At 43.7% G+C, this 24,763-nt stretch overlaps 1 protein-coding gene across 1 annotated transcript in view; it reads left to right on the top strand.

The window, feature by feature from the left end:
- The window catches only part of GPC3 (glypican 3), a 669,985-nt gene that overhangs the window by 506,076 nt on the left and 139,146 nt on the right, over positions 1 to 24,763 (top strand). The window contains exon 7 of the mRNA XM_075323731.1: positions 22,997 to 23,153. Coding sequence (XP_075179846.1) covers positions 22,997 to 23,153 — 157 coding nt within the window. The remainder of the gene's footprint in view (positions 1 to 22,996; positions 23,154 to 24,763) is intronic.

Genomic DNA, 24,763 nt, shown 5'->3' with positions numbered 1-24,763 from the left:
CTTGGATCCTAGATTTGACTTTGATCACGGATGGTTATATTTCATATCTATGAAATTGACTGCACTTGTTGCTTGCAGTAGGAATTTATCAAATAGGTGTTGGAATTTTTCTTTCCAGAAATTCGCAATCTTCAGTGCGGCTTGTGTTAGTGTAATGTTACGAGGTCGATGTGTGTTGTACATGAAGCCCCCACATTAACTCTTGCCTAATATATCCAACCCATAGAGAATGCAAATATTATATATATGTATATATATATATATGTACATATACATATACATATAGGTATATATGGGTATAATATTAGCTGCTGTCCATTTTTCCTTTTTTTTTTATACCTTGTTTTTTATATATATATATATATATATATATATATATATATGTATATACTGTATTATATATTATAGATATATATATTACACTGTATTTTATTATATGTAATATATATATATATATATATATATATATATATATATATATATAAAAATATTTGCATTTTCTATGGGTTGGCTATATCAGGCAACTATACATAGTATATGAACCAAACAGATGGTGTATGATGAGGGCCGAGTTGCAGAGAATTGGGCATACAATGCTTTGCCTGGGTATTCCTGTATGCCATTCTTTGCTATCTTCATATCTAGGGTGTCTCAGGTGTCTTCTTATTTATTTTACATGTTGATGTGGGAACGGGTGCCCGGAGCAGGGTACTTTGGTATTGTTGCGCTCTTTTTAATTGTTTTTAACTGTCCGGTCCTATAGGTACTGTTAAGAATAAGACCTAATTCAAATGACAGTAATTTTTTTCTCTTGCATAAAGAAGAGGTTTCTTCATTGGTTTTGATCCGATTTTCATCAGTATATTTGGTCAGCGTGTCCGTTTTTACCATCATTGATTATTTCTAATGAAAATATATAAATTATTTTGAAAACTTCTCCTTTTCATTGCAGTGTTAAAAACGGGCAACGTGTGCTATAAATGATTTTTCACAGACCCATCAAATTGTATGGGTAAATTTAATTTATGTCTTGAATGAATCAAAAACAGACATGACTCCACTTTTTTTTCTTTTTGGACACGCGGGCTCCCCCAACAAATATGGATATGTGAACAGGTCTATAGATTATAATTAGAGATGAGCGGACCTGTGGAAGTTCGGTTCGGTGGGTTCAGCTGAACTTTAGATAAAATTCGGTTTGGAACTTGGACTTGACCTGAACCCCAATGGAAGGCACTAATTGGGCAATTTGGGTCTTCACCCGCAGGCATCCAGCCATAGACAGATCACTTCCGAGGGCCAGTGAGCGAGGTTTTTCCTTTTTGTTTTTTTTGGTGTACACTATATTCGATCATGCTGTTGTTACCCCCAGTGAGAGCTGTTCAAACACTGCAATTAGCTCGCACTGGGCTGAGGACCCAGCATACCAGAGCACGGGGATGCTCGAGGGATGGGTGTTCATACGTAAAGCACCCAAACTCCAAACCCAATCTCTGTTTCGTATGAACACCGAACTTTACTTTTCAAGTTTGCTCATTTCTAGTCCTGGGTTGACATCCCACCAAGGGCAATATGTTCCAGGAGTTTGTATATTATCCACGTATTTTCATGGCTTTCCTCTTACATTTCAAAGACATATTGATAGGGAATGTAGGTTGTGAGTATGGGGGCAGTGTTACCAATTAATATAAAGCAAACTAAATAATAAATATTATGGAATGAGTGACAACTAGTGATGAACGAGCTTTTCAATGCTCGGTACTCGTAATGAGCAGTCGGATGCTCGAATGGGCACGACTCGAGTACCCAAGTATAATGGAAGTTATCCCGGGAAAATGCTTGAGTCCCCCATTAACTAACATTATACTCGGTACTCAAGTCACGCCCATCCAAGCATTAACTGCTGGTTACAAGTACCGAACACCCAAGCATGGTAGTGCTCACTCATCTCTAGTTACGAGTACCCAACACCCGAGCATGGTAGTGCTCACTCATCTCTAGTTACGAGTACCCAGCACCCGAGCATGGTAGTGCTCGCTCATTACTAGTTATGAGTAGCGGGCACCCGAGCATGGTAGTGCCCGCTCATCACTAGTTATGAGTACTGAGCACCCGAGCATGGTAGTGCTCACTCATCACTAGTTACGAGTACCGAGCACAAGCGCATGGTAGTGTCCGCTCATCATTAGTTATGAGTACAGAGCGCCCGAGCATGCTAGTGCTCGCTCATCACTAGTTACGAGTACCAAGCACCCGAGCATGGTAGTGCCCGCTCATCACTAGTTACGAGTACCGAGCAACCTAGCATGGTAGTGCCCGCTCATCACCAGTTACGAGTACTGAGCACCCAAGCATGGTAGTGCCTGCTCATCACTAGTTATGAGTACCGAGCACCTGAGCATGGTAGTGCCCACTCATCACTAGTTACAAGTACCAAGCACTCAAGCATGATGGTGCTCGCTCATCACTAGTTACGAGTACTGAGCACCCGAGCATGGTAGTGCCCGCTCATCACTAGTTACAAGTACCAAGCACTCAAGCATGATGGTGCTCGCTCATCACTAGTTACGAGTACTGAGCACCCGAGCATGGTAGTGCTCACTCATCACTAGTTACAAGTACCAAGCACTCAAGCATGATGGTGCTCGCTCATCACTAGTTACGAGTACTGAGCACCCGAGCATGGTAGTGCCCGCTCATCACTAATGACGAATATTGCTTGTACTTGTTATTTGTGCAAAACTTGATGAAATGATAGTGACCGTTTAAATCCATCTGTATTTTTCAATATTAGGATTATTGAGCTGAGATAAAAAAAAAAATTAATAGGAAATTAGTATGAAGCCCCAAATGAAAAATACTGTTCTTAATCAAACAAGTCATTTACTGGGTTTTCTCCTTTCAGTCTTCCACTGACGCCGTCTCACAAGTTTCCACTTATATGACCTAATCGGTTCACTGCCTCCAGTTTCCAGAGCGCAAAAGGCCTTAATCCCATTTATATTCTCCTTCCTATTATTACAGGTCTACAATCTAATATTGACTTAAACAGATTACGTTTAAAATGATTTGGAAGACGAATATTCTGTTTTATTTTCAGGCTAAAGTTGTAATTACATAAATGTTCAATGTTAATGACTGACTAATTACACGACTGTCTCCTCGAATTCTCCAGTACGCGCGAACTTGTGACCTAAAATCATAAATTAATCTGTACCCAGAATAGAGCATACATTAATATTGGACCTTTACGATCAGGTCAGATTTGACTATTTTCTCATTAGTGGTTTAGTAGACTTTAGTTTGTGAATCACTACTCCACTTTCCATAGCAACAGTAAAATTATCATAAATTATGATCATTTTAATGTTGATATTGAAAATGGATAATGGAAACCAGCTCTCCGTGTAATGACTATCTGGTAAGTTTATGGTAGGAATATTGCGGCTTTGAGAATAGGCGCTGATCTGTTGTTCTCGACAGTGTCCGCCATACATTGACCAAAGCTATGCTGTCCATCATTCTTCAATGGGTACATCAGACCTCCACCAGAGATGGTCACAGCTGATCAGTGCCTGGTCTCAGCCCCCCATTGATATGATATTGGTGATTCATCAAGGGAGAGGTCATCAATTTTATATGCTCTGCCAACCCATTTAACAGATGAATATGTACAGTTGAGCAAGATAAGTACCTAACTATTCGTACTCGCTATGCACATAACGAGTACTGTCTAATACTCGCGTATTCGTTCCGCATAACACTTGCAATGCAAGTCAATGGGGAAAAACTCGCAATGTAAAGAGTAACCCGAATTCCGCACTATTCGTGCAAGTAGCAAATAATATGGCATTCGGGTTACTCGTTACTTTACCAGTTTTTCCCCATTGACTTGCATTGCACACGATATTCGGAACGAATATGCGCGTATTAGACAGTACTCGTTCGGAGTATAGTGAGTACGAATAGTTAGGTACTCGCTCAACTCTATGAATATAGTATTTTTGGGTAGGTATAATATTAGCTGCTGTCCATTTTTACTTTTTTTTTTTATACCTTGTTTGTTATTTAAAGGGTACCTACACTACTTTATTATTTATTATATATGACAGGGCATAAAAACCACTGCAGATTGGTGGGGCTCCATGTAAGGGCGGCGTTACACGAGACGATTTATCGTGCGATAGCATGAGTGACCGCACACGCCCCCGTCATTTGTGCGTCAGGGGCAATTTGTTGCCCATGTCGCACAAAGTCGTTTACCCCCATCACACGTACTTACCTCCCGAACGACCTCGCTGTGGGCGGCGAACATCCTTTTCCTGAAGGGAGAGGGACATTCGGCGTCACAGGGACGTCACATAGCGGCCGGCCAATAGAAGCGGAGGGGCGGAGATGAGCGGGATGTAACATCCCGCCCAACTCCTTCCTTCCGCATTGCCGGCGGGATGCAAGTAAGCTGTGTTCGTCGTTCCCGGGGTGTCACACGGAGCGATGTGTGCTGCCTCGGGAACGATGAACAACCGGAGCACAGAAGGAGGAACGACATTATGAAAATGAACGACGTGTCAACGAGCAACGATAAGGTGAGTATTTTTGCTCGTTCAAAGTCGTTCGTAGCTGTCACACACTACGATATCTCTAACGATGCCGGATGTGCGTCACAGAATCCGTGACCCTGACGACATATCGCCCGATATATCGTAGCGTGTGACGCCGCCCTAAAGCTGCGTGCACACAGTGCACTTTTATAGGTTTTTTTTATACTTTTTTAGTGCAGTTTTGTCACAAAACTGCAAGCAAATCTTAAAGCCAGCAAAGTCTATTAGAATCCTCAAGACTGACCATATTGAGTTTTTTCTCCTTGCACATTTGGTGCAGAAAATAATCTGCATTATTTCATCATTTTTGCCAGCGTTTTTCACCTTTTGAAGGTATGTGTACACGAATCCTATGGACACTGTGCTTCTTTTCTATGCAGCGTACACGACAAGTGGCACGGCTTTCCGAGGCGCAGCATGTCAATTTATTATTGCGGAGATACGTGTGTTCTCAGTGGGAGAACACAGTGAAAATCCGCTGTGCCCAGAATCCTGATCGTGGGCACAGATACTGCATCCTCCCATGGAGAACACTAACATCTCCTAAAGCGGAATGACCCTGTGTCTAGAATGCAGCGTCTCCTGATCATGTGCTGATATCCTGAAAGCAATAAAAGAAACACATGCAAAAACGCATGTGTTTGCTCTGCGTTTTTTGTGTGATGCAGAAATTTCTGCAACCAAATACTCAATGTGTGCACATAGTCCTACTGATTGCTCAAAACACTTCTTAAGGCCTGCGACACACATCCGTGCCGCCGGTACGTGTTTGCCATTTTTTGCACGTACCGGCGGCACGGAGACACGTTCAGCAATGCTACCCTATTGTACCAGGCACACACACGTAAAACCACACGGAACGTGTGTCCGTGTGCGTTTGTACGTGTGTGCGTTTTTCTACACGCTGACATGTCAGTGTTTTCTCCGGCAGCACGGGTGTCACACGGCCTGCACCCATACCACACGGGTGTAGTGTGGATGCGATCCCGCGTGACACGCGCCGGAGAAAACACACGTGTCAGAGAAAAAAAACCAAAACATTTACTCACCTTCTCCAGCCCTCCTGTCTCTGCCGCTGCTGCCACTTGCTGCCGACCGCCGCTCATTATTCTCATTTAATATTCGCTTCACTGCCTGGCAGCAGCAGCAGCGGGGAGACGGGAGGGCTGGAGACCGAAGATCAGCACCACGGACAGCAGGAAGGACCACGTGAGTATGTAAATAACCTGTTCTCTGTATGTTATCACGGATAGCATGCGGAGAACACACGTGGCCCGCACGTACCAGAGACACGTACTTACCTGCATGCAACACGCAGGGAAAATACGTGTCTCTCGGCACGTGCGTGATTTTCACATGAGTGTGTCGGAGGCCTAAAGGTGTGTTGCTCAGGATCTAGAACACATCCAATAAATTACTTAAAGGGAATCTGTCAGCAGGTTTTTGCTGCCTCATCCGAGAGCAGCATGATGTACGATCCTGAATTTAACAATGTATCACTTAGATTACCTGCTGCAGCCATTCTGACACAGTGGAATATTTTATTTTTTGTATGTAGCAGAGCTCTGAGAGTTGCCCCCACCCACACCAGGCTTTCAGTGCACATTTCCATAGACAGAAGCTGCTAATCACAAAAGGGGCGGAGTCAGACTAGAGCTCAGGAGCTGCTGAGACCCACAAATGATTAAGATAAGAGGCTAAGGCCCTGTGTCCACGGTGCGTTTTTTCATGCTTTTCTGCAGCGTTTTCAACTGCACCTTTTTACTGCGTTTTGATTTCCCAGCAAAGTCTATGGAAAATAGGGTTTTCCTGTGCCCACCATGCAGTTCAAAATGCTGCGTTTAATTTGCATATTTTGTGGCAAAAACCATGCGTTTTAAAAAGCAGCATGTCAATTGTTTTTGCCATTTGAGGTGCGTTTAGATAACATAGAAGTCAATGAGAAGCAGGGAGTAACCAAGAAACATCAAAATTCCAGCGTTTTACCTGCTTTTTAGGTGCAGAAAACATGCGTTTTGGACTACTAAAACGCATGCTTTTTGCACATCAAAATAATGATTTCATATGTCCCTTTACACACACACATAGTCCGACAATTTATGTAAAGAAAATTATCATTTTATTGCTATATTTCCGTTTTTTATTAAATAACCGCTATAATTCTATTAAATCTTGCTATTTTCTTTTTTTTCATACAAATGTTTGTGTCCCTTTTTTTTCTCTTTTTTCATTTTGTTTGACTGTTGTAACTTTATTTATCATTGTCTTGATGTTCAAAACGCATGTGTCAAAGTGCATTTGAAAAAGCATCTAAAAAGCGCTAAAAACGCACCAAATACGCATGCGTTTTCAGCGCTAAAGTTCTGCAAAAGGCAACTTTGGCTAATTCAATTAAGGACAAAACGTGCATTTAGAACTGCAAGTAGGGAAAAGCAACGTGGAAACATAGCCTTAAACTAACATTAAAGGTAAACAAAAGCACAGTTTGAGATAAAAAAAAAGGCTGGCTGTAAACTTCATGTTAACTCTTACAGCATGATGGTTTCAGATTAAATAGCAAAAAAAATCCTGATAGAGTCCCTTTAAGCGATTGGTGGAGGTCTGTGGATTCGGACCACTTTTGAAAGACAGAAGAGGACCCCTGTGGAAAAACATGAGCCCTTTGCAGTCCAGTACAGTCATATGAAAAAGTTTGGGTACCCCTATTAATGTTAACCTTTTTTCTTTATAACAATTTGGGTTTTTGCAACAGCTATTTCAGTTTCATATATCTAATAATTGATGGACTGAGTCATATTTCTGGATTGAAATGAGGTTTATTGTACTAACAGAAAATATGCAATCCGCATTTAAACAAAATTTGACCGGTGCAAAAGTATGGGCACCTCAACATAAAAGTGACATTAATATTTTGTAGATCCTCCTTTTGCAAAAATAACAGCCTCTAGTCGCATCCTGTAGCTTTTAATGAGTTCCTGGATCCTGGATGAAGGTATATTTGACCATTCCTGTTTACAAAACAATTCCAGTTCAGTTAAGTTTGATTGTCGCCGAGCATGGACAGCACGCTTCAATCATCCCACAGATGTTCGATGATATTCAGGTCTGGGGACTGGGATGGCCATTCCAGAACATTGTAATTGTTCCTCTGCATGAATGCCTGAGTAGATTTGAAGCGGTGTTTTGGATCATTGTCTTGCTGAAATATCCATCCCCTGCGTAAGTTCAACTTCGTCACTGATTCTTGCACATTATTGTCAAGAATCTGCTGATACTGAGTTGAATCCATGCGACCCTCAACTTTAACAAGATTCCCGGTGCCGGCATTGGCCACATAGACCCAAAGCATGATGGAACCTCCACCAAATTTTACTGTGGGTAGCAAGTGCTTTTCTTGGAATGCCGTGTTTTTTTGCCTCCATGCATAACGCCTTTTTGTATGACCAAACAACTCAATCCTTGTTTCATCAGTCCACAGGACCTTCTTCCACAATATAACTGGCTTGTCCAAATGTGCTTTTGCATACCTCAGGTGACTCTGTTTGTGGCGTGCTTGCAGAAACTGCTTCTTTTGCATCACTATCCCATACAGCTTGTCCTTGTGCAAAGTGCGCTGTATTGTTGACCGATGCACATTGACACCATCTGCAGCAAGATGATGCTGCAGGTCTTTGGAGGTGGTCTGTGGATTGTCCTTGACTGTTCTCACCATTCTTCTTCTCTGCCTTTCTGATATTTTTCTTGGCCTGCCACTTCTGGGCTTAACAAGAACTGTACCTGTGTTCTTCCATTTCCTTACTATGTTCCTCACAGTGGAAACTGACAGTTTAAATCTCTGAGACAACTTTTTGTATCCTTCCCCTGAACAACTATGTTGAATAATCTTTGTTTTCAGATCATTTGAGAGTTGTTTTTAGGAGCCCATGATGCCACTCTTCACAGGAGATTCAAATAGGAGAACAACTTGCAAGTGGCCACCTTAAATACCTTTTCTCATGATTGGATACACCTGGCTATGAAGTTCAAAGCTCAATGAGGTTACAAAACCAATTTAGTGCTTTAGTAAGTCAGTAAAAAGTAGTTAGGAGTGTTCAAATCAAGAAATTGATAAGGGTGCCCATACTTTTGCAGCGGTCAAATTTTGTTTAAATGCAGATTGCACATTTTATGTTAGTACAATAAACCTCATTTCAATCCAGAAAGATTACTCAGTCCATCAGTTATTAGACATATGAAACTGAAATAGCTGTTGCAAAAACCCAAATTGTTATAAAGAAAAAAGGTTAACATTAATAGGGGTGCCCAAACTTTTTCATATGACTGTATGTCTGTGACAGAAGCTACCTACTTCTAGGGAGGTAGAAGTGGCCCCTACCCTCTTGGGCCCCAATGGTATGGCCACCTCTGTGCAGGGCATTTCAAGCCTTGCCATAGATTAGAAATAATAAAATTGGGAATTTGTCCTTTAACATTACAGTATGATACATGACATCTGTTCAGGTTCAGGTAGGTAGGATCAGGTAAACCAAGGTTACTAATTTCTGCGTTCCGCTGACACATGAAGTATCGCCACAGCATGGTAAATATAGCTGACACAACTTAAGAAGCCCCGAGAAATGTAATAAATCCCATGTTTAGCAACCTCTGACCATTTCCTTTTCTAATGTTTTCACAATGGATGTCAGGACATTTTAGGAAATATATCCTTTTTTCATATAAGGAATGAACAGAATAAATATAATATGTTGTAGAGGAGTGAGCTATGTCTGGAAGGAAACCGGCCAGAATGGGGTGAGTATGGGGGGTTTACAGTTTCAAATGTAGGAAATATGGTCCAAATATAACATTTTCGCTGATTTGGACAATGGGTCACAGTGTTCTTTCAAAGAGTAAGTAACTGAATGACAGTTCTGCTTAGTTGTGTTGCAATATTGGATTAGAAGGTGTGATGTAGCATCCAAACGCACAGCATGCTCGAGATTAATGACGCCGTTAGTTCAGGTCAGTAGACCTTGGTTGGGCTGCGTTTCGATAAGTTACATATACAATATGACAGCAATGATATTAATATAAATCCCAAAATCTTTTATAAATACATTAATGCCAAAAGGAAAACAAAGAATAGTTTTGGCCCCTTAAAATATAATAACATGTTAGTTACAGAGGACAAACAAAAGACTGAGATATTAAATAGGCATTTCTCATCTGTGTTCACCAAGGAACTGACTGTACCAGGGATCATTCAACAAATGAAAAATCAAAGTTCACCACCCAATATAATTAATTTAACACAAGATGAAGTACGCCTATGTCTGAGTAAATTAAACATTGACAAATCCCCAGGGCCGGATGGCATTCATCCACAAATATTGAGGGAATTGAGCTCCGTAATCGACAGACTGCTGTATCTCATCTTTTTAGATTCTCTTGTAACAGGGTTGGTGCCTCAGGATTGGATGATTGCTGATGTGGTACCGATATTTAAGAAAGGTAAGAGGGTAGATCCAGGCAACTACTGTCCAGTAAGCCTGACATCAGTAGTATGCAAAGTTTTTGAGGGCTTATTAAGGGATGACATGCAAAAATATATTGCAGAAAATAATATAATAACTGACAAACAGCATGGATTCATGAAAGATAAGTCATGTCTAACCAACCTGTTGGGGTTCTATGAGGGGGTAAGTGCAAACCTGGATACTGGTAATGCATCTGATGTGATTTATTTGGACTTTGCAAAGGCATTTGATACTGTATCACATAATAGTCTTATACTACAGCTCCAGAAGCAACGACTAGGGGAAACTATATGCAACTGGGTAAGGAATTGGCTAAAAGATAGGAAACAAAGAGTAGTCATAAATGGTACATTCTCTAAATGGGCCATAGTCAGCAGTGGGGTGCCGCAGGGATCTGTGCTAGGACCAATTCTTTTTAATCTCTTTATTAATGACCCTGTGGATGAGATTGATAGTAACGTGTCAGTCTTTACTGATGACACCAAACTATGTAGGATATTAAAAACTGACCTTGATAGTATAATATTACAAAAAGATCTGAATAAGATGTCAGAATGGGCAGACACTTGGCAAATGAGATTTAATGTTGATAAATGTAAAGTAATGCCCCTAGGATGGAGTAATCCTATAACTGCATATACATTAAATGGAAGTAAGCTCGGGACTACAGAACAGAAGAAGGACTTGGGTATTCTCATTACAAATAAGCTGAGCAGCAGCACTCAATGTCAGGCAGCAGCTGCTAAAGCAAACAAGATTTTAGGGTGTATAAAAAGAGAGATTAGATCCTGTGATCCCAACGTATTGTTACCCCTCTATAAATCACTTGTAAGGCCACATCTGGAATATGGGATCCAATTTTGGGCTCCACATTTTAAAAAGGACATTCAGAAGTTAGAGTCAGTTCAAAGGAGGGCAACTAGACTATTACAAGGAATGGAGGCCTCCCATATGATGACAGGTTGAAAAAGTTAGATATGTTTAGCTTAGAAAAAAGACGTCTCAGAGGAGATCTCATTTATATGTATAAATACATGTGTGGTCAATATAAAGGACTGGCACATGACTTATTTCTTCAAAAGACAGTACTAAAGACCAGGGGGCACTCACTGCGATTGGAAGAAAAGCGATTCCGACACCTAAATAGGAAAGGGTTCTTTACAGTTAGAGCAGTCAGACTGTGGAATGCCGACCACAAGAGGTAGTAATGGCAGATACTATAACAGCTTTTAAAAAAGGGCTGGATGATTTCCTCACTACACACAACATTGTTGGTTATAAATGACTTAGTGACAAAATGTAGAACTGGTGGAGGAAGGGGAACTAGATGGACCTAGGTCTTTTTTCAACCTAAGTAACTATGTAATATGACAGCAAAGTGCACAGTCTGTATTTAAAAGGAACCTGTCACCAGATTTGGCCCTTATAAGATGCGGCCACCACCAGTGTAAGCCCTTATGTATTTCAGAATACTGTACAGTGCTGGCCAAAAGTATTGGCACCCCTGCAATTCTGTCAGAGAATCCTCAGTTTCTTCCTGAAAATGATTGCAATCACAAATTCTTTGGTATTATTATCTTCATTTAATTAATTAATAAATTGAATTAATAAAATTTCATATTTTTACAAAATTGGTATTCCAGCTTTTTATTTTAATACATTTTACAAACATTTTATTATTCCCATAAAAAAGCAAGTGCCAAAATGACATTGAAAAATCTCCAACGTGTCACGATTCACCTTTGGCTTTGGCTCTGCTCCTTGCAGAGCTGTTGGGTTTCATCTATTGCTCAGTTGTTTGTATTCCCCGGGTCCTTGCCAGTGGGCGGGGCTTGTTTGGTGCCTCGTTCTGGTAATCGCCATGCTTTATCTTTGGACTCTTTCCACCGAAACTTCGCTAGTGATAGTTCCTGCTCTGCAGTGTGCACTTCTAGTTCCCATGAGTTCGTTCTGATCCTTGTCCTGCTACCCTGATCCTCCCCCTGTCCTCTGCTCCGTCCATCTTGTCTGTGCTCCCTGACTTTCTGACCCTCTGTTTGTCTTGTTCCCTCAGTCTCGATTCCCCCCTTTTTGAACTTACGTTCCCCTTCGACTTCTGACTTCGACTTGCTGTGTGACTATGATTCTGTACCTGACGTTACCCCCGGCTACCAACCTTAGGCTTCCACGTGAGTGACTTTGGCTCCTCTTCCTCCTTTGCACTGACGTGACCTCCTGGCTCTGACTCTTGGCTTGTACAGCCATTCTGCTACCTCCCCGTCTAGATACTGGTGACATCTAGTGGGCAGATGCCGCATTACACCTAGGAGCTCTACATCTCTCCAGTGTACCTGCGCGCCCTGGTGGTAGCATTACAACATGCTTCTCGTTTTTATGAAAAACCTTACGGAGTCCCCCAAAATGGATCTAAACGGAAAACCAGCAACACCACAAACAACAACATTGTTCACACTGAACCTTATATTTGACTTTACGATAACGTCTGGTTGCAGTGTTTTCGTCAAAAAAGAAATTGTGAGAAAAAAAACAAAACAGCAAAAACGCTATGATGTGAAACCACCCAAAAAAAACGATAAATGCCAAAGCCATTAAAATAACAGACTGTTTGTTTAGTTTTCACAGCAAATAAATACAGAGTGTGAATTTCTACTGATTGATGTGAATGAGTGAATGTGACCACTGGGAAGCCTCCAGCTCCTCTGCAGGGAGTTTCTCAGAAGCACTTCATTTAATGACAGTTTAGGAATTGTTTTTCTCCCCTGTTGGACACTTTCTTTACTTTGTTGCTAAAACAATTCTTAGAAATATTTTCTTTTGATTGATTCCATGCATGCTTGGACTGAGCTTGAAAGATTGTCTTGCAATAATGCAGAATGGAACTTAAAAGAACATGTGCTGTGGGGATGAAGCTGGTCGTGAATAAGAAAACAAGTACTTCATTACAGAAGTATAGAAGTATCATCTCAATTGCAAAATAGTGCATCTTAAAAGGGCTTATCCCCAGGTCAAAAGGGGCCAGTTTTTGCAGTTATGCTTTCTCACTGCTCCCCTGAGTATTCTCTGTGTTATTTTTTTTTTAAGAGATATGGGCCTTGTTTTTCATCATTGCTAATCTTTATGGTCTTTGCTAAAAGGGTGTTGTCATGCACGGCCTTGGAGAAGGTCCGGCACATGGCGAAACTCACAACAAACATTGGGTTCACCACAACAAATAAGGGATACATCGGACACACTTTAACAACGGTGGGCCCTTGGCACAAGGGAGGGAGATGGTGGGACACCTCCTGCACTCGCCTGCAGCTGCACTCTGCATTCCTAGCAAGCTCTATACAGGTTAAGCACCTATCGCCGAGCAGAATACCTGAAACCCTGCAATAACCCTGACTAGTGAGCTGGCAGGTGAAGATTGCTAGTCCCACCGATGCACTAAAACAACATGAAGTGAAGGTACAACAGACAGGGAAAAAAAAACAAAATATAAGGTTCAACTTCATGGCTGCAGTCAGACACCAAGGCTGCACTCTATCCTGCTTCCATAAAAAAGGCTAAGCAGCTCCTTCCACCTCTATGCCTGGCTTAAGAATGAATCAGAATAACCAGCTCCCTCTGCTGGGAGTGTCGCGGGCGGGGAGGACGCCGTCGCTGCTGCACTCTCGCTAACGCTCGGGTACGGCACTGCTGCAGCTGCTGCTGTTTGGTGGCTCGAGCGGGGGGGCCGGACCCGGGCACTCGAGCGGCGCTCCTCGCCCGTGAGTGAAAGGGGTGGTTGGTTTGGGGGATTTAGTCCGTGACGCCACCCACGGGTCGTGGTGAAGATGGGCACCACCGCTGCTGGTGACGGTGATCCCGGGAGCGATGGTAGGGAGAAACTGGGATGTTGTTTTCCCCCTCCGTGGGTAGGGGTCGGTGGTCCCGGGGCCCAATGATGTGACGGGGAGGCAGGGTCGGTGAGGTGCAGGGTTGCAGGGACAGCGCGGCATGGTGCCGGATGGCACGGGTGTACTCACTCAGTAAGAAATGTACAAAGTCCTCGGTAAACCAAACGGCTGGATGGACGGGTCCCGCAGCCGGCTGCTGTGTCTCTCCCTGGACAGGTGATGGCGGCTGTCTTTCCCTGCACCTTAATGTTCTCGTTTGACTACTATGGATCCCCAACGGTAGTCCGCTCCCCGGTGTATGGGTACCGGAGGAGCCCATTTGCCCGCAGGTGCTGGCCCTTGGGTCTCTAGCCTTAGGCGGTAGCTGTATACCCTCACGGTGTGAGCGGTTGCCTTTAATCGGGACTTTTGCTGTTAGGAAACCCCTGGGGTTCCGGTCACATTCGGATTTGACTATTGTCGGCGGCTCCAAGCCTGGTCGGGGTCCGATGGCCCTGCCTGTGTGTGCTGGCTTCACTTCACTCTCCAGTCGGTACCGGCTGGCCAACGCCCGACCCCGGTCCTACGGTTCCGCGTTGCTTCACCACTCCTGCAGACGGCCACCACCGTCTGCCAACCTTGCTGTCAGTGTCTGGGCCACAAACCCAGACACCCAAGTGCTTGCTCCTCTCACTTCAAACTCCTAAACTGTTCTGTCACTTTTTCCGCCTCCAGGCCTGTGAACTGCTCGGTGGGTGGGGCCAACCGCTTGGCTCTGCCCCACCTGGTGTGGACATCAGACACTGGAGGGAGGCGACAAGGGTTTTTGTTTGGCTGGTGTCCCTGTCTAATGGGGGTGGGGGTGTTTGAGTGTTATCTGTGACGACCTGGCTAGACCAGGGCGCCACAGGAGCATATATGGAGGTTGGGAGTGGTCACCAACCGGAAGCACCTGAGGCCAGGAATCAGAAGCTGCTGGTATGGAAAACTGACATTAACCCTTTCAGCACCAAAGGAAAGAAACACATTTAACATTAAGAGTCTCCAACTAAAATGAGACTTAACTAACTGACTAACGATATGTCGTCGGGGTCACGTCGTTAGTGACGAACATCCGGCATCGTTTAACATATCGTAGCGTGTGACAGCTACGAGCGACTGTGAACAAGCAGAAATACTCACCTTATCGTTGCTCGTTGACACGTCGCTCATTTTCAAAAAATCGATCGTTCTTCTGCGCGCCGGTTGTTCATTGTTCCTGAGGCAGCACACATCGCTCTGTGTGACACCCCGGGAATGATGAACTGCAGCTTACCTACTGCTGCAGGCAATGCGGAAGGAAAGAAGTGGGCGGGATGTTATGTCCCGCTCATCTCCGCCCCTCCGCTTCTATTGGCCGGGCGATTAGTGACGTCGCTGTGACGCCGAAAATCCCTCCTCCTTCAGGAAGTAGATGTTCGCCGCCCACAGCGAGATCATTTGGGAGGTAAGTACGTGTGACGGGGGTTACCGACGTTGTGCGACACGGAGACCAGCGTGACTGGCGTGGCTCCCAGGGTAATTATGTAGAGCAGTCTAAAGACATGCCCCCAGGAAGTCATGTGAGCCACGCCCCTTTTGTACAGACATAAACCTTTCTAAATAAAAACCTATCTCTGGAAATATATAGCAGATTATGAAAAATGGAATACTCAGAGGAGCAAAAGAATAAAATAAGAGCAAAAACTGCACACTTTTCACCAGGTTGTATGTCCACTTTAAGGCTGGCTTCAGAGACTTTTTTTAAAAAATGTATTCTTTAGAATGATGCTTCCAAGTAATGGCTATTAATAGGAAAATATGAAATGCATTATAATGTGTAATTTTAGGCTTTTTTTCCCTCATATGTCTGATGCATTTTTTTTATTTCTGGATTTTTTTTTTCTCCAAACACTGCATTATTAAGAAGTGAAGATTTTTTTTATGCACTTTTTTCCTATACAAAAACTCAGTGAAAAATACATGAAATAACTTACACCAAGAGCTTGCTGCATTTGGGTAAAATAGGGACTCAAAAATGCATGTGTACATAAAAAACCCACTAATATGCTTGTAAAAATCATGTCTTTTCTACAGGACTGAAATAATGCTGCGTGAAAATTCTGAAGGAGATTTTTTTTGTTATTAATGGGAAGTTCTACTGTTTAAAGAGAATCAGTCAGCAGGTTTTTGCTACCTCATCTGAGAGCAGCATGATGTAGGCAAGGAGATTCTGAATCCAACCATGTATCACTTAGATTACTGGATGCTGCCATTATGATACAATCAGACTTTTTAGATTAAGTCATGTAACAGAGCTGAGAGAGCTGCCCCTACCCACACCAGGGTCTCATTAGACATGGTACATTGACACTGAGGTGTCAATCAGGGGATGCCAGCCACATTGTAGTCCAGCAATGACAAGGTTCCTGCTGCTTAAAAAAACATAGCAAATGAACAACAGATCGGACAGTGACAAGGCAGGTATCCCTGAATTTCCTGTGTTAACCCTTACAGCATGCTTACATAGAAAAAACCTGCAGACAGATTCCCTTTAACACTGGCTGTACAGTTATCAAATGTGAGATTTTGTGTTTTTGTGGCTTACGGTATGTCCATAGATTTACATTTCAGTTTGTACAGCCCCAAAATTTCTGATGATACATGTCTGCTGTCAGCAAGCAGGATTTATTTTTGCTTTTGTGAATAACTAAATGAATGTACTAAATATCTTGCAAGTAATTCCCAACCTTTGTACCATGAGGGATCCCCTATACCTTGATAGTATGACATCTCTCGCTGTTTTCCGGTTACCCCTGTCCTGGTTTCATAGAATTATTTTTTGAGATAATGGCTTAAAATGTTTATGTAGTACACTAGAAAGTGGTCCGATTCTAACGTATGGGGTAGTCTAGAATGTGTATGTAGGTTTGCAGATTGAATAATAAGGTAATGAATGGACTGGATGGGTCAGGTTTAATTTAGTATTCTTATAATTGTTTATTGGTTTTAAAATGACAAACAACAGAAGAAACAGTTTTAATAGATGAGTCTAATGTTTAATGATGTCCATGGCTTGTAATGAAAGAAGGCTATGAACAGTGTAAAGTTAAGTAAAAATATGCTGATGCTGTGATGTGGCCCAATGCTGGTATGTGCCCCCATCGTGGTGCAGCCACCATCCTGACATGTGCCCCCATCCTGCGGGGTCATGTGTGCGGGGGGCGGAGTGCGGGGAGTGGAGCCGAGCGGGGCCATGGCGCTGAAGACGTCAGTGCCGGGGACTGCATGGCTGGGGACAGGTGACTATCCAGGTGTGTGTGTGTGTGTGTGAGCGTTCAGTATATACATGCGGAGTGCGGGGGGGCGGAGCCGAGCGGGGTAATGTGTGCAGGGGCGGAGTGCAGAGGGGGTGGAGCCGAGCGGGGCCATGGTGCTGAGAACGTCAGTGCCAGGGACTGCATGGCTGGAACAAGTGACTATCCAGGTGTGTGTGTTCAGTGTATACATGTGGAGGGCGGAGTGTGGGGAGCGGAGCCGAGCGGGGTAATGTGTGCGGGGGGCAGAGTGCGGGGGGTGGAGCCGAGCGGGGCCATGGCGCTGAGGACGTCAGTGCTGGGGACTGCATGGCTGGGGACAGGTGACTATCCAGGTGTGTGTGTGTGTGTATGTGTGTGTGTGTGTGGGGGTGTTCAGTGTATACATGTGGAGGGCGGAGTGTTGGGGGCGGAGCCGAGCGCGGTAATGTGTGCGGGGTGCAGAGTGTGGGGGGGTGGAGCCGAGCGAGGCCATGGCGCTGAGGACGTCAGTGCTGGGGACTGCATGGCTGGGGACAGGTGACTATTTGTGTGTGTGTGTTCAGTTTATACATGCGGAGGGCGGAGTGCGGGGGGTGGAGCCGAGTGGGGTAATGTGTGCGGGGGGCGGAGGCGAGCGGTGGGTATGTGTCGGCTGGGTTGCCGGTGTGGGCTCCCGGGGGGTGCAGCACTTACCGGGGAGTCGGGGAAAAGTGTGGGTGCGGGGAGAAGTGTCGGGCGTCGTCCTGTCGGCCCGTAGTTCAGGCTATTCAGTTAGCTGAGACGTTGGTCGCTGGCTCTTTAGCGCGCGTGGTGTGGCGATGGTTGTCACTGTAATGATGTCATTTTGGAGCAAGACAGACAGACAGAATAAGGCAATTATATATATAGATCATTTGGAATAGTTTGTTTTCTTTGTGGTGCAATCAGATCTATGATGCTTTATGGCAAAGCACCATATTAAAAAAAACATAGTTAATAGTCCCTATTCCTAGTCCTCTATTCTTCACTGATTCCACAAGTCCTGTCTGCTGGGGCATTGCATTTGGCCTCTGTTGCGAACCATGATATGTGGAATGGATAATTCACTTTGCAAGGTGAGCTCTCTAACACAAGAGAGCAAAGGAATCTAAAATGCTGAAATCTAAATTGCCCCACCTTTCCCCCCAGTTCAGCCTGTCCTTTCGGAAATCATCTGGTCTCACTTGGGCTAAACTCATCAAATCAGATCTGCCATCAGATATAAAAAATGAACTAAATTCAATACTAAATTGATTTCTTAAGGCTTTACACTTTAGATAAAAGTAGACTGAACCCGCCGATTTTGGCCAGATGTGATTTTTTTATTTAATGTGTTACTTTTGCTCTTCTGGAGATAAGCCACCGCCAAAGGAGTCTGGCAACAGAAGTCTCTCCCCATTGAAAACACATGAAAGTTCAGCAGAGCGGAATGTTCATATATTTGTGGGATTCAGAAAAATAGGTCTGCATACATGTAAGCAGGTTACTTGGATGCAACGATGCATTAGTGCCTCACAACAGATATTTATTCCGTCAAGAAAAGGAGATCCGATCAGAGAACAGTACAAGTAACTATTACAAGTCAGATTATATTATAGTAGAGTGATTAACAACACAATTATTCTAAATATAACAATAATATGTACACAGTATTATTCTAATCACTATACAACGATCCCCGTCAACGTTATCTTATCTAAATTCCTGTCAGGGAAACTCGACTCATCACAGTCAATCATTATCTAAATGAGACTAGAAAGCTCACAATCCCGAGGTCAGAGACGCTACCCACTAGGCCGCAAGTTCAAGATGTTTGGTATCCTCACACACTGAACCATTTGGCCGCCTTCGTTTTTGGAAATGCTGCTTTAGTCCCCACTCAATATCGTATCTCTGCACTGAAGGCAATGGCCTGGCTCACTCCGATCTTCTTCTGGAAGTGATGATCAGTCTTTGGTATTCAGTTTTTGGTATTTGGTGTTCAGTATTTGGTCTTCCACTGGTGGTGGTCACGGTCATGTACTGGCAATAGTGACAGATCTTCCTCTCAGCTTGGGTCACACATCTTCCTCTCAGCTCAGGTCACTCATTTTCCTCTCAGCTCAGATCACTGATCTTCCTCTCAGTTCAGGTCACTGATCATCCTCTTAGTTCAGGTCACTGATCTTCCTCTCAGCTCAGCTCACCAATCTTCCTCCCAGTTCAAGTCACTCATCTTCCTCTCTGTTCAGGTCATGCATCTTCCTCTCAGTTCAGGACACGCATCTTCCTCTCAGTTCAGGCCACACATCTTCCTCTCAGTTCATGTCATGCATCTTCCTCTCAGTTCAGGCCACACATCTTCCTCTCAGTTCATTCCTCTCAGTTCAGGTCATGCATCTTCCTCTCAGTTCAGGCCACACATCTTCCTCTCAGTTCAGGTCACTGATCTTCCTCTCAGCTCAGATCACTGATCTTCCTCTCAGTTCAGGTCACTGATCTTCCTCTCAGCTCAGATCACTGATCTTCCTCTCAGTTCAGGTCACTGATCTTCCTCTTAGTTCAGGTCACTGATCTTCCTCTCAGTTCAGGTCACTGATCTTCCTCTCAGCTCAGCTCACCGATCTTCCTCCCAGTTCAAGTCACACATCTTCCTCTCTGTTCAGGTCATGCATCTTCCTCTCAGTTCAGGCCACACATCTTCCTCTCAGTTCATGTTACGCATCTTCCTTTCAGTTCAGGTCATGCATATTCTTCACAGGTCAGGTCACGCATCTTCCTCTCAGCTCAGGTCACAGAGCTTGCTCTCAGTTCAGGTCATGGATCTTCCTCTCAGCTCAGGTCATGGATCTTCCTCTCAGCTCAGATCAAAGATCTTCCTCTCAGCTCAGATCACAGATCTTCCTCTCAGCTCAGCTCACCGATCTTCCTCCCAGTTCAAGTCACACATCTTCCTCTCTGTTCAGGTCATGCATCTTCCTCTCAGTTAAGGTCATGCATCTTCCTCTCAGTTCAGGCCACACATCTTCCTCTCAGTTCATGTCACGCATCTTCCTCTCAGTTCAGGTCACAGAGCTTCCTCTCAGTTCAGGTCACGCATCTTCCTCTCAGTTCAGGTCACGCATCTTCCTCTCAGCTCAGGTCACAGATCTTCCTCTCAGCTCAGGTCATGGATCTTCCTCTCAGCTCAGGTCACGCATCTTCCTCTTAGTTCAGGTCATGGATCTTCCTCTCAGCTCAGGTCATGGATCTTCCTCTCAGCTCAGATCACAGATCTTCCTCTCAGCTCAGATCACAGATCTTCCTCTCAGCTCAGATCACAGATCTTTCTCTCAGCTCAGCTCACCGATCCTCGTCTCAGCTCAGGTATAGCTCAGGCTTTTTCGGGGTCTGGTGTCTCACAGGCAAGCCTATGGTGATGGCAACTATAAGCTCCCTCCCCTTCTCACACATTGGCTTCCTTCCAAGTCTTGGTGCCAACTCCTCCTTTTCTTGGCCCTGCCATGCTTTTTATATTTAGTAACTGTGATACAACTGTCACCTGAATCCGTCGTCTCTTCTAAACTCTTCCCTCGAGGAAACAGACGCTCAACTCTTGTGTTCCTGTTTGCTTTTATTAGCAATGTTTACTTGCATTGACTTCTGCATACCTTTACATAATTCTGGACAGTTTTAGAATTGATTAGACTGGTGTACTACATTATCATGAACCCAAGAAGAGCTGAATGTTTTACATATCACATACCTCTCCCCTAAATTCCTGGACAGTCCATAATAATAGGGGCACTTTTTTGCCCTATCCCTATGTTTGAGGCATCTGTAATTTTTTTAAGTTGAAGAAAGTAATAGAAATTACTTTGACCATAATTAACATAATTTTACAGTTTATATGACTTGAATCAGAATTATGGGTTGCAGACTAGAGTTGATCGAATCTACCAAAATCCTGGACCGGCGGATCACTGCCGGATTGAAGAGAAAATCTGCTCCAAATTCCGGTGCCCATATAAGTCTATGGAGACCAGAATCAGGAGATTAAAAACGTTTGTGGAAGGGATAGGGGTGTAGGAGCGAGCGCGGTGTACTCACCCAAGGCTGTGTCATGGCAGCAAACTCCTTCCGGGTGACGCTTTTCCCTTCCGGAGCCAACAATTCAATATTCATTGTTTTGCCCGCCCACCAGCGCGTGTAATTGGTTGCAGTTAGACTCGCCCCCACCCTGACTGTCAGCATCACAGCAGACTACAACCAATCATAGGCAGCAGGATGGCCGGTGGGCGGGGAAAGAGGTGCAAGTGTCTGCAGGTTAGTATGGTGAACGTGCATATGTTTCAAAAACACATTCACGCTCCTGTTAGAAGTGTGCGCGGCTCTGCTGCGATGTCAGACTCGTGCGAGTCTGGCATGACAGCACCCGGCACAGCCTGCCGCTCTGAACATGAGAGCGTGCATGTACATAGAAACACATGCACGTTCCTGTCAAAATGTGCGCAGCTGTGCCGGTGATGCGGCTTTTTTTTTTTTTTTTTTTTATTATTATTATTATTATTTAAATAAATTTAAAAAAAAACCAAAACAACATGCCGTCCCCCCAATTTTGATAGCCAGCCATGATAAAGCCGGCTGGGGGCTGGTATTCCAGCCCTCAGTCGCACAGATTCGGACTTTTTAGAGTCTGGATCCACTCAGCCCTATACATATCACTTATAATCATAATGATTTATTATAGTTTTCTAATGTGTCTATAAAAAATTGTCCATTATTTTTTGATAAATTGTCCAGAATAAAAAAATCAAGTTGATAACCCCGATTCCATCCCCTACTGTGACTTTCCTATAATATGTATGCTTGACAGCGTATATACACTGCCTGACAGATGACCACAAGATAATATTGCATGAAGATAGTCAAGAATACCTGTGTAGATCTTATGAGTATCTCTTATTCAAAGAAGGAAGCTAAAAAGACCGGGATGTGCCAGCTTCATTTGTGAAGTCATGCTTCAGATACCAACCCTGTGACCGTCCTTTCATATAACCCTTGTTTGATCTTCTTCATCATGTAACAGCCAAAAGTGGAATCTGGCATGTAAACCACTGGCACCTCCTCCGTTTCGACTTCTGGACTGAATTAAGTCAAACCCTTGATGTTCAAGGGTCCTGCAAAGTGCGGCAGCTATTTCCAACCACTCTATCTCTTGTTTATGCTGTTCTTGGTTTAGACCACTAAAGAGTTGGCCACCATCAGATTACAATGTGTTTTCCCTTTTGAACGGTGGCTCGATGACTGAAGCCACTTACATTTCAAAGTTATGGCACTTGTCCTGAAGAGTCCAGATCTAATCCTGGAGACAGCTGCTCCCTGACCTTGGGCGAGTCCTTCAATGATTCTGCACTTGGATATTGAGGCACAAATTATTGGCTTGGTACAACATTGCAGTCCTATGTACTGCGGTCATTACTCCATAGAAATCTGCATGAAGGAGAGCTGGATTTAGTGCCCTTTGTGCTATAGAGTAAGCTTGGTTCTTTAGCTCTTATAAAACCATAAATCACAACATTGGTTACTTATCATTTATCAGGATTTTCTTCGACATATGGTTCAAAGGGGTATCATGTTGAATTTGGCTGAGATCTGTAGTGCTTCATGATTACTATGCTTTGTATTGTTGCGATGGATGCATTTTCTTATGTGTTATTTATGTTTAGCTTTTAAAAGGAATGTCAACGCAACGAAGGAAAAACATGGGAAAAATTACAGACGAGGAAGATTCGCAGAGTGGTGACTGTGATGACGAAGATGAGTGTGAGGATGGGTCGGGAAAGAGTGGATTAAGAATAAGAAATCAGCTGCGCTTTATACCAGGTAAGATGGATTTTGTGGTCACATGACTAGAAGAAAATCTCGGTTTCCTTGTTAAATTCCAAACTGATTCCACCATGATGTAAATATTAGCGATGGGCGAATAGTAACTATTCGTGTTCGATAATACTTACCTTAATACCGAGTACTATTCCAGTATTCGTCAAGGCAAGAAAAATGCTCGGGTTTCCCATTGACTTATTGGTGACGAATTCCGGAATAGCACCTTGGGATTCGTTATGAATAATCTGAACACGAATAGTTACTATTTGCCCATCATTCATAAATTTGTATCATCCAGCACTTAAATACTATTGATATGATATGCCTTACTTATCTATAGACTTTTTATAAATTTATATTTATTACATAAAAAACACTAAACTTAGCACTAATTTGGGTCACCTTGTGGAGGCAAAGCATTATGTATCTTGCCTTGATTTTCAGTAATGGCTTCTACTTCATCCAGAGCCATAATCACTAGTGATGAGTGAATAGTAACTATTCGAGTTTGGATTATTCGTAACTAATAACAAAGTATTATTCCGGTATTATTTCCCAGAGGAGCATTGCAGCTATAAAGCTCCTCACTGGCAGCCAGGATTGGTGTATCAGTCTCCACAAGGAGGAAAGTTTTCCTCTTAGACCCCACTTTAGCTTCTCTTACAGCCAGATCAGACCTCATGCTTTGCACTGACGAGGGACAATCACCCCTGAAACACTGTGTCTGCAAATTGAGGTTCTGATCTGGCATAAATCCTTAAGGGTACTTTACATGCTGCGATATCGGTACCGATATCGCTAGCGAGCATACCCGCCCCCGTCGGTTGTGCGTCACGGGCAAATTGCTGCCCGTGGCGCACAACATCGCTAACATCTGTCACACGGACTTACCTTCCCTGCGACGTCGCTCTGGCCAGCAATCCGCCTCCTTTCGAAGGGGGTGGGTTAAGCGGCGTCACAGCCGTCCAATAGCAGAGGAGGGGCGGAGATGAGTGGCTGGAACATCCCGCCCACCTCCTTCCTTCCTCATGCCGGTGGACGCAGGTAAGGAAATGTTCGTCGTTCCTGCGGTGTCACACATAGCGATGTGTGCTGCCGCAGGATCGACGAACAACATCATACCTGCAGCAACAACGATATTTGTGAAAGGAGCGACATGTCAACGAGCAACGGTTATTCACGTTTTTGCGCTCGTTGATCGTCGCTCCTTGGTGTTACACGCTGCGATGTCGCTAACGGCGCCGGATGTGCATCACTAATGACGTGACCCCGATGATATATCGTTAGCGATGTCGCAGCATGTAAAGCACCATTTAGTCATATGAAAAGGCTCATTAAAGGGTCACTTTTGACTTTTAGGAATACTACTTCCAATAGGTAGTGCTAGACTTTGTCTCCTTTCACCCTGAGGAGACAATTTGAATATTCCGGTATTGATCGCTAATAACAAACCTAATGCAAGTCAATGGGGAATCCGAGCATTTTTCTGGAAATGCTTCAAGAAAAATGCTCTTTTGCCCCATTGACTTGCATTAGGTTCTTTATTCGTGACAATACCGGAATAGCACTTTAGAATTTGTTGCAAATAATCCGAGCACGAATAGTTACTA

The sequence above is a fragment of the Anomaloglossus baeobatrachus genome, chromosome 9 (genome assembly GCF_048569485.1).
Source record: "Anomaloglossus baeobatrachus isolate aAnoBae1 chromosome 9, aAnoBae1.hap1, whole genome shotgun sequence".
NCBI lineage: Eukaryota > Metazoa > Chordata > Amphibia > Anura > Aromobatidae > Anomaloglossus > Anomaloglossus baeobatrachus.
This window is presented reverse-complemented; position numbering and strand designations above follow the sequence as displayed.